The following is a 14,987-nucleotide window of genomic DNA, read 5'->3' on the forward strand; positions in this document are numbered from 1 at the left end:
TTTAAGGAATTAACAATTTAACAGCCAAAGGAAGTAAGGTATTTAACATTACAATGAATTTGCAAAATTCATGTAAAGTATTTTAAAAATTGTGATATTTCTCATGACACGCTTAATATATTTTTGGGGTAAAATTTAACATAGTTTTAGAATGTGAAGTTTTGTAATTTACGGAAAGTGGATTTGTCGTTTAATTTGAAACATAAATAATTTTTTATTGTTCTTCTTTTATTTTTTATTTTTATTATATTGAAAGAATGATTCTATATTTGTAAAATATACATATTTACACGCGTAGGCGTATGAGTCATGTCGAAAAGTATACGTTCTTCCATCTGTTCTTCTATGTGAGGAGACCAACTGCTCTTCTATGAGAGAGCAGCATCTGCTCTTCTATGAGAGAGCAGCATCTGCTCTTCTGTGTGAGAGGAGCATCTGCTCTTCTATGTGAGAGGACCATCTGCTCTTCTATGTGAGAGGAGCATCTGCTCTCCTATGTGCGAGAAGAACATCTGCTCTTCTATGTGCGAGAAGACCATCTGCTCTTCTATGTGCGAGAAGAACATCTGTTCTTCTATGTAAGAGAGGACCATCTGCTCTTCTATGTGAGAGAGACCATCTGCTTTTCTATATGAGAAGACCATCAGCTCTTCTATGCGAGAGGAGCATCTGCTCTTCTATGCGAGAGAAGCATCTGATTTTCTATACGAGAGGAGCATCTGCTCTTCTATACAAGAGGATCATCTGATCTTCTATACGAGAGGAGCATCTGCTCTTCTATGTAAGAAGACCATGTGCTCTTCTATGTGTGAAGACTATCTGCTCTTCTATGTGAGAGAAGACCATCTGCTTTTCTATGTGAGAAGACCATTTGCTCTTCTATATGAGAAGACCAATAGCTCTTCTGGTGAGTAATTTACGAACAATTGATAGAAATGATTTTATGTCTTTTTGGTAGCATGAGAACCAGATTTTATATATTTCTTGCGAGTGCAAAATACACAAAAAGTTTAGTATCCTGATGATGGAAAAATCCAGAAGAGAAAAACAGCAGAACGAGAATATAGCAAGGCGCTCGATTTAGTTGCTCTTATAGAATAATTGAGTATACTTGACTCATTTCTTTACTCCCGTGTTGAATCGTGTATATTTGAGCCCTTGTTTAAACTAATAACATGTTAGTTATCGCATACCTTTTGGCTCGTGTGAAAATTAAAAATAGACTATAAATCTATGATCGTGCAAAACGATTCGATTCATCGAAATTCAAATTACGTTTTCCTATGATCGACTCTAACTATTCTGAAGCGAATTTCAATCAGTAATGCACGGGATATATAACTAATCGTTGTCGGTGAGTTATGGTATCATTTTTCCCAAAACCGTTACTTGTAAGAATAAACAAACTAACTTTTGCATTAAATATTTTATATTTCACATTAAAATGTAAATAGCAATTTTGTAATGCCTTACCCCCTGGTGAACTTTAGCATCTTTCTCACTTATAAACAAACGTTGCTTTTATAAAAATAACAATATGGGATTAAGCCTGACTATTTTGCAACAACGTTATACTTTTTTTATTTCTGGATGTTTTTTAAAAAGGAAAAAACTAAATTATTTTTTTCCAGAATAATGTTAAGAAAAAATAACAAGAAAAATACCAAGAAACTTAAAATATAATATTAATAGCCCATTTAGAAGACTTTATTTATTTCATCACATTTACCACCTCAATATATATTAAGTGTGCCATCATTTTTTGGTTTAAAAAAATAATGAAAACAAGTTTCAAACAATATTTTAATAAGAAGTTGTGCCATAGCAAACCATAAGCTAGTGTATATTACAAGAAAATTAAAATAATATTGAATGTGAAAAAAATATGAAAAACAGGAAGAAAAACTGTCAACTCAATTGTGAGCCAATAACTAAATTGCTAATATCAAAAAATAATTGATAATTATTTATATATATAAATATGAAACAATCCAATATAAAGTTGAATGAAAAACAAGCTTAAGCAAATTAATTCGAAAAAAGATTGATTGAAAAATCTTGTATTTACAAGAAATTGTGTTTTGTTTAATTATTGTGATTGCAAATTTTTCTTTTTTTATTTTTGATGGTGTATTAGAGGGTATTTTAAATGTGTTGAGTGTTATTGATAGAGAAAGGAAGAAAAAGGGATAAGATATTGTGTAGCATTTCAACGCATTTTATGTAAAATTGATGTGAAAGAGCAAGATTATATGTTTATATTTATAGAGTGGGAGATTTTGGCAATATTTAAAATAGTTTCTCAAAAAAAAAATCTCAAATACAGCTTGTCTATAGAGACCAATAGATCTTTAAATATTACGGACGTGTATATTAAAGGACAATTTCCATAATAAGGCATTCAACTGAATTAAAATCGGATGCCAAAATAAAGACTTTTATGATCACCAAACTCAGGATATGAAATTCCTTACATTTTCTAAAATTGCTGCAAATGCATGGTTTCCATTCAAAAACCAGAAATCATGTGTTGTATTTTTAATCCCTAAACAAACAGAAAAGTTTTTAGGAGCTACCAAATTACATTGAGAGATACTGAGAAAAATATAAGCGTACTTCTTCCTAAAATTTATTTGGAGCTTTTTTGTTAAAAGCAAGATTTGTAAGATTTTAGAAACCACCATCTAGCTAGCCCCTTTAAAAATAAATATGTATTATTTTAAGTATTAAATACGAAAGATCAATTATTGGATGTTAAAATTATTTAATGGATTTTTATTTTTTACGAGAGATAATTAAATAATGAGGCAAAATCTAAAATATACAAAATTTGAACAATATGAGCGTTACATTTATTTTTTCGCTCTTGGAAGACTGTTTCAATAGAATTTAAATGTTCCTAAATATAGATTTAGCAAACGTAGTTTTCTTCAATATATGAGATACTGCAAAATGTGGCATATATATCCTAAACCCTACATACAGAGCGAGATGAAAAAACTGCAACCAAATTTAGACTGCAGTCATTTCTAAGCCACTGACAGGTGACAGGTCATTATATTGTTTACAGGCGTACAAAAGCATTTTGGTGAGAATTTTCCAGAAAAAAAGTAATTCGTGATGGAATTCAAGCGTGATAGTGTTATTTCTTTATATTTGGCTGGAAATCCACAAATGGCTATCGTTAAGCACTCCAGCATTTAAATGTGAATAAATCTTTTGTGTCTCGTACCATCGTCGTTACCGTGATACTGCTGGCGTAGCCCGACATATGTCAAGGAAGTGGACGGATGAAAACAGCAACATCAGCAAAAATGCTTCAAAAAGTAAAGAACCGACTTGAACGAAACCCGTGTCGCAGTGGCCGAAAAATGGCTCGTGAACTGAACATATCGCAATATTCAATTCGGCAAATATTGAAAAAAGAGCTCAGGGTAAAGCCATTGAAATTCCAAAAAGTGCAAGAACTTACACAGCAACAGAAAGAAAATAGACTCAAAAGAGCTAAAGAGTTGCTAGGCCTGGCCGTAAGTGGTGAACTGCCTAATTTGGTTTTCTCCGATGAGAAAACATTTGTTGTCCATCTTACTTGCCAAAATGTGCACTTTCGGTTGGCCACCACAACTCAAGCACCATCCATGGTGATGGTGTGGACCGCCATAATAGCCGATGGTCGCTCTCCGATCCGTATTAATCGACTGTGGCACCAGAATAAATGCCGAATATTATTATCTGGAGGGTATATTAAAGTCTTGGGCACGCAAACATTTTGGCCGCAGACCTTGGACATTCCAACAATACTCAGCACCATGGCACTCAGCACGCGCCACCCAAGAATGATTACAAAATGAGGTTCCTCGCTTTATTTCCAGCGCACAATGGCTACCAAAATCTCCGGATACCAATCCGTTGGACCATTATGTCTGGAGAATTTTGGAAAGGATGACAATATATTCCCAACATTTTTTGCTTTCATTCAATAAAATTAAAAAAAAGGAAAAATTATGGCCTTTGACTTTGTTGCAGTTTTTTTTTTATCTCACCCTGTATTATTTTGCATTGTTAAAGTTATTTAATTTTCCATACATAAAATAAATTAAGTTTTTGTAAATAGAAAAAAAACCAAATGAAGGTTTAAAGGCCTAAAAATAAGATCATACAAGACTAAAGCCATTGGCTTTTCTTACCGGCAAAAAAAGAGAAATCCTTAAATAATGACGCAAAATTTGAACAATATGAGCGTTACATTTATTTTAATGGATTTCTTGATTAATGGAACTTTTGTGTTTTTTTAAAGGCCATAACTTGAATTCGCCTCATGGAAGACTGTTTCAATAGAATTTGGATGTTCCTAAATATAGATTTAGCAAACGTTTGTTTTTATGTCAATATATGAGATACTGCGAAATGTGCGTATATAAACCCTACATATACTTCAACTTTTTTCAAAACGGATTTAATAATATTAAAGCATAAATACATCAAATTATGGTTGATTGAATTGATTTATGGGTCTTAATGATATTTCTCATCATGGTTTAATCTGAATAATTATGCATATTATTTTACATAACTCATAATTATTTGCTGCACATACTTTTATGTATTTAATGTTTCAAAGACATGCATATGGGCATAGAAATATATATTTTTGTATTATTTGAAATTGTATGAAATGCAGTTAGCATAAAAATCGGTTATAATTACTTAAGTGAGTGAGTGGATTAAAACAATTCAAATCGGTACATAGGCTATTATGTGCTTTAAGCTTTATTTTTATTTTTTTATTTTTTTTTTTGTAAATTAACAATATGATTTGAATAAGTTTATCCAAATATAAAATTAAAAAAAATGATGTAAATCTAATTAATTTAGTATTCAAATCAATTACAAAAAACTCCAAATGAGTTTAAAATGGGGGTCTGCTTTGTAACAAATTAGAAATGCAATTAAGCTAAAATTTTATGTTCAAATTTTACTTTGTGACTAATTAGCAAATGCAATCAATTATTTCATTGCAATAAAAAAATTAAAGGAGTAGAAAAAGTTGAATTAAATATTAAAAAGATTTTTTTTACCGCCTGCAGCATCTGTAGATCATTAAGTTGTTTGTTTGTTTGTTCGGGTTGTTTTGTTGTATTTGGTTTAGATGGTTGTTGGTTGGGCCAAGACAGTTAAGAGTCAAGGAAATTGTACAGAGAAATGATAGATGGGCAAAGAAGAGGGAATAAAGTATTAATAATTTGTTTCAGTTTTGTTTTTATATATTTATATATGTGATTAGCTAAAATATATTAAGACAATGTAATAGTAAAAATATTTGTTATATATTGTTAACGAAAAACTAGTGAAATTGCACAGTTTTGTGACTTATATTTAAAAATGCCAAATGAATATTTTCTATTACATTTTGATTTCGATTTGATTCAGATGACGATTAGATGTTGGAGAAATATCTTTTAAAATTTAATCCTAAATAACCGACTCTTAAATGAAAAACCTAAAGGGAAATAAAAATGAATTAAAATGTTTGTATATCCATAGCATATCTGAAAATATTCTTCCCGGGTTAGCGGATTATCATAATGAAATATTTTTAGTTGCAGTTTGGAGTTTTTAATTTAAATAAGATTTTTTTAAAGATGTGAAAATATGACAAAAAATCATTTTTATCTCTAGCCGTCTTCGAAAATACTTGCTTACAGGCATTTATTTGGTATTTTAAAGATTTAGATAAGGTAAAAGAGACCACTTGTTCCACATATTCTCCGTATAAGAAAAAATCTTATTGTTAAACTGCTCGTAATTGCAGTAACGTCAGTGTCAGGATTAATAAGTAAATAGCCCTAAATTCTGCCAACTCCAATTTTCGCACCCTCTCTAAAGAAGAAAAAACCAGTAAAAAAAGTCCCAAAGTCGGGCGGGGTCGATTTTATGATACCCTACACCACTTTGGTTGAGCTCCAAATAACAATAAAAAGTTTTTATGGGAGAATTCTACCCTATGATTATAATTATAATTTAAAATTCAAAGGACTAAATATGCCGAAGCATTTGCATCTTTTAGATTCGGACTTATATTGCCCATTTGGTGCAAAATTAATTTGAAATCAGATAAAGATATTATGGGAGCTATATCCAAATCTAAACCGAACTCGATAAAATTTGGCAAAGATATTTCTGAGCTGTATTTGATATATTTCCCTGAATATCGTTGTTACCGAGTGCATATTACGGCTGGGGTAATAAATACATCAAATCGGATGAACAATATATATGGGAGCTATTGCTATATCTGAAACGATCTTCACCAAATTTGGCATACTACCTTCCAGACTCAATTCGGTCGTATATGCCAGATTTCATCCCATTTGGGAAAATATTAGACGTTTGGTGCACAATAAAAAGCAAATCGGACGAAGATATATATGAGAGCTATATCTAAATTTTTAACGATTATCTCCAATTTCAATAGGGTTCCTTGGGCCAAACAAATGTTGTTTGGAAAATTTCATCTCATTTGGATAATAAATGCGACCTGCATTTTGTTCACAAGAATATATGGACAGACGGACTGACATGCATAAATCAACTCAGAAAGTGATTCTATGCAGATCTTCAAAAGGAATTATGGGTCTATCTCGTTTCCTTTTGCCTGTTACAAACAAATGCACAAAGACATAATATCCTGACCACCTTGTGGTGTAGGGTATAAAGACATAATACCCTGACCACCTTGTGGTGTAGGGTATAAAAAAACTATTTGAAAAAATACAAATTCCGAATTTAGAAGTCGATATTGTAAGACGGACCAGTGCAGTAGACTTTGGGCTGGGATTTCCAATATTAATTTATTGTATTTAGATTGGCAATGTGATAAAAAGTACCTAAAATCACGGGAAGGATTTAAAAATGAGTGGTACGGTTATGTGGGGCTATACTTGAAGTAAATCCGATTTCCATTTTTCCATATATGAGTCTATTTTTTTTTTTCACACCAAATAACGATGCTATAGAAACCGTGACATGACTTCGCTAAGAATTAAATAATACTAGTTTCACTGTTTAGACAAACCCGGCTAAATGTGCAAAAATGCATCCAATTTTGGCTGATATTACTCATATGATGCAAAAAAACGGTTAAATTGGATGAAGATATACATTGAAGCTATAGCCATATAGCAATATCTGCATTGATTTTCGCCAAATTTGAAGTTCTTGCTTCTAAGCTGAATTTGTGGGATAAGTCAATCCCATTTGGTCTGATGTTAAATAAAGACAAAGATATTCAAATCCATACATCCAAATCTGAACCGATCTCAATTTGCAGAGGTATTTCTATGCTGTTTGAGACATCATTATTTTGGAGTGAATATTGCGAAGGGACTTAAATACCAAATCCCATATATATGGGAGTTATAGCTGTATCTGAACCGATTTCACCAATTTTAAATTTTTTTCATGTAAACTGAATTCAGTCGGATGTGTTAGAATCCACTCCATTTCGGTTGTTAATAACAACTTGGTGTAAAACAAATCTGAAATCGGATAAAGATATGTGGGAGCTATTTCCAAATCTGATCCGATCTCGATAAAATTTGGCAAAGGTATTTTTGATCTGTATGAGATATCTGATATCAAACATCACTGTTTTGGAGTGCATATTGCGAAGGTGAGGGACTTAATCACCAAATCACTTGAAAGTTATATAGGCGAGTTATAGATATATCTGAACCGATTTTCATCGAATTCAAAGTACTTGCTTCTTTGTTGTTATTAGGTTGTATGTGCCAAAATTTACTTAATTTGGACTGGTATTACACATTTGTATATGTGTATAATATAGTTAAAATCACATGAAAATATATATGTGAGCTGTATCCAAATCTGAATCGATATCGATAACATTTGACAGGGATATCCTCAGCTGTATAATATATCTGGTACCAAATATCATTGTTGTCTATTCCCATATTCGACGGACCCATCTGGCAACGCCATAACTTTTGACAGAGATGTCACATCGCTTAATGACATACCGCGTTTGAAGCGTCAGTCCAAGCAGATTTTTACCATGAACCAATACAGGCCACGCGAGCACTCTGAAATAGTTGAAATTTACATTCAACAGAAGAAGTCAATTGTGAAAACTCAATGCGCTTTTAAAACATTAAAAAATGTGAGAAGTGCGCCTTCTAAGAACACCATTAAGCGTTTATACGAAAAATTTTCGACTGGTAAGGCTCTTTCTAATCCGAAGAGGCCATATAAAAGTCGACCAAGGCGATCGGCCGAGAATATCGCTGCAGTACGAGCCAGTGTTGAGAGGTCCCCAAGAACATCCCAAAAACGCCGTTCTCAGCAGTTGGTCATGGCTCGGTCCACTTTACAGCGGATTATTCGCATTGATTTGCATTTGTTCCCGTACAAAATTCAATTGACGCAAAGAATGTTGCCTGCGGACAAGCCTCGTCGATTGGAATGGGCCCAAAGAGTCATGGGTCTGTCGAATATGGGCAACCCTGTAGTTCATATTGCGACACATACACTGAAGTACATCCTGCTTGAGTGAATATTGCACATGTGGCGTACGATATAATATATGGAATCTATATCTAAATTTAAATCGATTCTCTCAAATTTCAATGGCTGTCATCCTTGGACCAAGCAAATAATTTGTGAAAAAGTTCATCTCAATTACACAATAACCTTTGCTTACAAAAATACATATACAGACTGACGGACGGACGAACATGCAAAAATCGACTCAGAATGTCATGCTATGAAGGTCATCAAAAGGAACTATGGGTCTATTTCGTTCCCTTCTCAATATTACAAGCAAATGTACGCAGACTTAATACCCCATACCACAGTGCTGCGTAGGGTATAAAAAAATACATATGAAGAGTTGGCGTACCCTAGCAGCATTTTGAAATCTTAATAGTTATACCACATAAATCTCAAAAAACCTTAATTTACTGGACTAGCTACCTCCCATAGAATGCTAGAATCTGGATATTGGTGTTTAAACAACAATTTAATCATTTTTCAGGATATTTTTGGAATAAGGAAAGCTCTTTTAGAGTCAAGGACTTTAGAGTTGATATTTAGGCAGTATTCAAAGTACTCAGTTTAAGCACTGTTAACTCAGAGGCTGACCGTGTCTGTAGGCTAAGCCCGAAATGATAGATGGGGGTAGTTTAATCCTTGTTTGAATTTCAGACATGGCTTACTTCCTTGAGAGTACAGTATATGGATTTGTGGTAACAAATAGCAAAGAATCGAACTGATTCTTAAATGCAAGATGATGATATATTCTACTCGATTACGAACTGCATTTAATAGCCATAAAATAGAGTTAGGTTAAATATTTACATACCCTTTGGAGGTATGTCAGCAAGGAAGAAATTTCATAGACTTGATGAACCTAATTGAAATTACAAACCGGGATGTTTAGCTGTTCGAATTGTATCGAACCGATTTTGGCTTTATGAGCAGAATATATTATAAATAGATTTTATTCATATTTTTTGAATCTTTATCAGATTGCATTAACATTTGGGATTTCTGGAAATGAAATACGGCCAACATATAGAGTACAGCTCGGTTTAGACTATTTTCAATATTTCTTGTTCTGATTTGAATTCTTAAATATGATATTACAGAACGCTTTCACAATAATTATTTTTCTCATTTATGGTGTATTTAAACTTAGTGTACGATTCAAGTTCGGTGACTGATTCTGATACGAATATTAGAACTAGATAGTAAGCTATGAATTAAATTCGTGGGGTAGTACAGCCAAAAGAGCCGAACTCTATGGATATCCAATAGAAATGAACTAGATTTTACAACCTTAGTAAAACATTTAGAAATTGGGGAAATGTAGTAAATGTTTGACAAATCTACAATATTTTTGCTTTTAGGTCTTAGGCTTGGGTTCCAATATTTTATAAATAAATGAATCGAAATACGCAAATGCATTGCATAATGTTTTCATGCACATAAGTTAGAAATAAATTTCTAAAGAAACCCAAACCCAATATTCCAGCACGAAAAGAAAAGCATAAATTTTTTACTTAAACACGACATAGATATGATTATGCTACCCCAAAACCTCATGAAGTAAAAAAGATATCCATAATATATCATTTCCTGAGAATTGAAAAGAAATATGCGTTTTTATTGAAACCTTCTTTCACTTCATTTCTTGGGCAATGAAAAAAATGTATGCATCTCTTGCTTTTTTCGTTGTATGAATGCATTAAATTAATGAACAACGCCATTATGTTTTCATGCACTCTCATATTATGTTTTTTTTTCGTTATCTTCAAGGACTCTTTTTCTTCCATGAGTCTATGTATTGGGGGAGGGGGTGTGTTTGTTTGTATGTGTGTGTGTTTGCCTGCTGACAATATGATTAATTACTTGCATATAATGATATATTTCAATGCGACTTGAATACGACAAGTTGAATGGAAATGGGTAATGCTAAACATTAATGGGATTATATGGGTCGTCGGGTATGATAATAGTTTACACCACGCAATGCCATTGTAATTTAAAAAAGCTAATCAGGGTTAATAGTAATTAGTGTCAAGACACATAAATTAATTTATTCAACATTATATGATATATGTAATAAAATTATATTTAAAATCCGGTGACATGTAAACGAATGGTAAGGGAACATATCAAGGAAATGGGTAAGGGAAGTTTGGCTAGGATTTAGGAATAGGGATGATAACAAGTGGGTGTTAATGACGACATCAAAACTTGGATATATAATGGTACGTTACATTATACTGGACACACAGCTCTTCTTGACGAACTTGCTATCAAAGACCGAACTGTAACTTTTTCACGAGAAGCATTAAGTTTTCTCAATTTCCATTTATGATCTGGAGACCAATGCCCAATATCATGCAGTGGATTTTTTTAACTTTCTCCGCTTTTCTCTATTTCATGGGGCTCTAGTCTGTTAGCCCGATTAAAATATAAAACCACACGTGCAAAAATTGGATATAGACCAAAGAGCTGAGTTTAGGCAATATATAAAGTTTATTCTAAGATAGGAAATGGAATGGGTGCAGATGTCTTTATCCGGACCTGAAATGGTCTGCACAGTAGCAATAAGAAACACTCCATAGTTTGTGTACCAGACATATCCACTAGGACTTTGTAGAAAAGAAACAGACATCAAAGAGTACTTTGAAGCTCTGAACTAAATATGTAGCCAGTGACTCGGTGGTTTAGAATTAGATTATCCTGGCTAAATCTCATATTAGCTTAGTGAGTCACCATATTAAAACTTGAACAAGTAAAAAAGCTGCATGATCGGACGGGCCGAACTTTGAATACCCTCCACCATTTGGAAATTTCAAAAAAATAAATAAAATAAAATTCGTTAAAAATTCTGTTAAAATCTTAAAAATAGGAAATGTAGCCGTTATGTTAGGGTCTTAGCGACGACGAGGAACTGCATAGTTGACTTTTGTCATAAGCAATTACAATATTCAAATGCGAAACTTAAAAAAAAAAAATTCGGTGAATAATGTAGTTAAAATCATCAATATAGGGAGGTACTATTTTATGGGGCTGAACCAAAATGTGGACCTGAAAAGACAATTTTCTGTTGTAGGCTGCAGTATCCCTTCAATACCTAATTTGAAACAATTCCGATGACTAATGTCGCTAAAATCACCAAAATACCGAATATCGGTATTTTCCGTTATATGGGGGCTATACGAAGACGTGGACCTGCACACACAATTTTCTGCCTTAGGCTGTAGTATCCATTACGAACTTCATATACCAAATTTGAAACAATTCTGGTGTCGCTGTCCTGGAACCTACATGGTACATTTTCTATACCAAAAGTCCTGCAGATATAATATACATTTTAGTAAAATTTTATCAATCTACTTCAATTTGTTTGTTTGTTTATTAGAGTGATTTCCACAGGCGGATAGACGGACGGACATCGCTTAATCGACATCGAATTTTATGCTGATCAAGAAAATATATACTTTGTGTGGTCAAAAATGTATATTTCGAGGTGCTACAAACGGAATGACAAACTTAATGTACTATGGTGGAGTGTATAAAAATGCCGAAGCGGGAGGAACTTGTCCTGCTCGTTTTTAGGTTACTTTGTGATGCAAAACTTCAAAACGGCGGTATTTTCTATTTTCAGCTTAACTTTCATAATCTACTGAAATTTTCCTCTAATTGTTGAAAACAACTGATTTTCGCGCACGCAGTTATTTAAGGAACGGGAGAAATAATTAATGTAGCCCTAAAAGGGGCGAAGCTCGTCGACCTATGTTAATTTTTGGTAATGTGATTGAGTATCCACAAAAACCTTTATATACCAACTAACTGCCAATATGGCTGGAAAATATGCAAATATCGAAGGAAAACACGAAAAATCCCTAAAATTTATGATAAATTGAAAGATTTCCGTGGCCATTGGAAAAAATTTAAGAAAATACTTGCGATGTTTATATTTCTAATCCTTCAATGGTTATAGAATTTTGACCATTGAAAAACCATCCAGAACTACTTTTGACTTTCATATAAATTTTCACATTGTTTGAAGTCAAAATTCCCCACTTTTATATTTTTATAGCTGTCCATGACCTGTTTGTGGATATACATTCGAATATGCAATTGAGTCAAACTTCAGCCTTGTATATAATTGTGTTCGAAATTAAGGCGATTCCAATAGACAGATCAGAAAATACAGACAACTTATTCCACGGGTTTCCATGGAATGCAAAATTAATATATTCTCAATACTATAGTGGATGGCATACAAAAGGAAATGTGTTTTAAACCATGTTAGATTTTCTGGGTCTAGACATCTGACAATTGCAAAGAAAATTTTATTTGTATGTAGTTACAAATGTTTTTCAGCCTCTTCTTATATGAGTATTGAGAAAAATCCTAACCTTTACATAAACTTCGACATTCATTGACATATACACATATGCCAAAATGAAATTCCATTATAAAATTAAATATTAAACATACAACCTTAAGTTTATTCTTGTTATGGCATTAACGAAAAACCTCAAAATCCTTGAGTCCTATTTAGGGTTAACCAGAAACCGCATATTATCATTCAGCTAAAAAAATGCTTGACATTAATCTATAATTCTGACGACGGGCCTCAATAGCTTATGGTCCACAAACATATATGTATGTCTGTGTGCATGTGGACAAGTACACACTTAGCTAGCTATATATGCATGCATACGAACAAGTAAATTGAAAATATCACCAAAAAATAAATACTGCGAATCCAGCGGTGGAAGTAAAACAAAAAATAATAAAACTTTGCTGAATGATAACTCATTGAAGTGGAACCGGTGGATGACAGTTGACATCTGTGTTCTTATGCCACGATGGTAGCTGGGTATTGGCAAAGGAGAAAGGATTGTGGTAGAACACACAGCCTTATGGAAACCAGTGAACAAAACGAACACGAGAGCAAATATCTGCATCAACGAAATGGAAATTGTACGACAGCCCAGAATGTAAAATATGAGGTATGTATGTACGTATTCGTGTGCCTTCACATGCCATCGTCTCAGGTGATGAATAAATACATATTCCAAGTTTTAATCAAAAAAGAAAGTGAGTGAGTGATGAGAAAAGTCCAATAGCTGAAAATTGCAAAAAGAAACAAAACGAAAATAACATTTCAATTTTCATGTGAAATATGAAATTTTATGAAAAGAATTGTGGTGAAATATTTGCGAATATTTATTAATAAAAAGACAACAAGAATATTAAAAAATCGTTGAGTCGAAAGTATTATTTGAATGATCAAAACACAAAGCAAAAAATATGGACTTCTATTAAAAAATACCGATCAAAATGTTGAATTGAACCGAAACAACAGAACACACAGTTTCAGTCAGCAGCTATATTAAGGGTGTATACACGACCGGGTTTTCAAAATATCTTACAGCAAAAATTAATAAAAAATCTGTTTGGAGTAGAAACCTCTATGAAAATAATAATGAAGTAGTAATGTTCCCAACATTTGACAATGTGATTCAAATATTTTGAATAAGAGTAGAATTAGTAGCGTAAAATTTCAAAATACGCGGAAAATGTCCCCGAATTATTTTAAAAATCCACATTAGCAGACAAAATTTCGGATTCGGTCAACGTTTTGCTATAACACCTGGCCACAGTACTACTAGTTCTGCTATTTTAAAGATTTTGACCAAATTTTAGATCAGAAACTTATGGCTAGATTGGTATTTGGGTCTATATTTAATACGGTAGCTTTGTAAAAAATTGAAATTTTTCCTTTTTTGTATAGCCTCATTTAACTATGAAAATTGTAGAGGTACACGTAGAAGTTGTGAACAAAATGCAGGTCGCATTTTCCAAACAATATTTGTTTGGCCCAAGGACGAACCCTATTGTAATTGGTGCGAATCGGTTTAAATGTATATATAGCTCCCTCAAACGATTAGGGATTAATTGTGCACTAAACGGTCAATATCAGCCCAAATTACTTGAAATTTGGCACATCCAATCTTATTCAGTCTAGAAACAAATACTTAAAATTTAATGAAAATCGGTTCAGATATAGCTATAGCTCTCATATATATGTTTCATCCAAATTGGGGCTTTAAATCCCTCACATGCGTAATATGCACTTCACAACAATGACCTTTTGCACCAGTTGTCAGATACAGCTCAGAAATAAGTTTAAATTTTTTTCAGATTTGGATATAGCTTCCATATATATGTTTATCCGATTTCAGGGTTTTTGTGCATCAAATGCCTAATATCAGCCCAAATGGACTGAATTTTGGTACTTCCAATGGAACTCAGCCTAAAAGCAAGTGCTTCAAATTTTGGTGAAAATAGATATAGCTATAGCTCCCATATATATTTTTCATCCGATTTGGCGTTAAAGTACCTCACATGCGTAATATGGAATTAAGCCTAAAAGCAAGTGC

General features: G+C 32.9%; 1 protein-coding gene across 7 annotated transcripts in view; it reads right to left on the minus strand.

Moving 5' to 3' along the window:
- The window catches only part of LOC101889617 (complexin), a 636,740-nt gene that overhangs the window by 147,252 nt on the left and 474,501 nt on the right, over positions 1 to 14,987 (minus strand). For 5 of the 7 annotated variants that reach the window (XM_059126575.1, XM_059126576.1, XM_059126573.1 and 2 more), the window contains one exon: positions 5,079 to 5,090. The exons of the other annotated variants lie outside the window; for them this stretch is intronic. In XM_059126575.1, coding sequence (XP_058982558.1) covers positions 5,079 to 5,090 — 12 coding nt within the window. The remainder of the gene's footprint in view (positions 1 to 5,078; positions 5,091 to 14,987) is intronic. 7 annotated transcript variants of the gene reach the window in all.

This window comes from Musca domestica, unplaced genomic scaffold (genome assembly GCF_030504385.1).
Source record: "Musca domestica strain aabys unplaced genomic scaffold, Musca_domestica.polishedcontigs.V.1.1 4, whole genome shotgun sequence".
Taxonomy (NCBI): Eukaryota; Metazoa; Arthropoda; class Insecta; order Diptera; family Muscidae; genus Musca; species Musca domestica.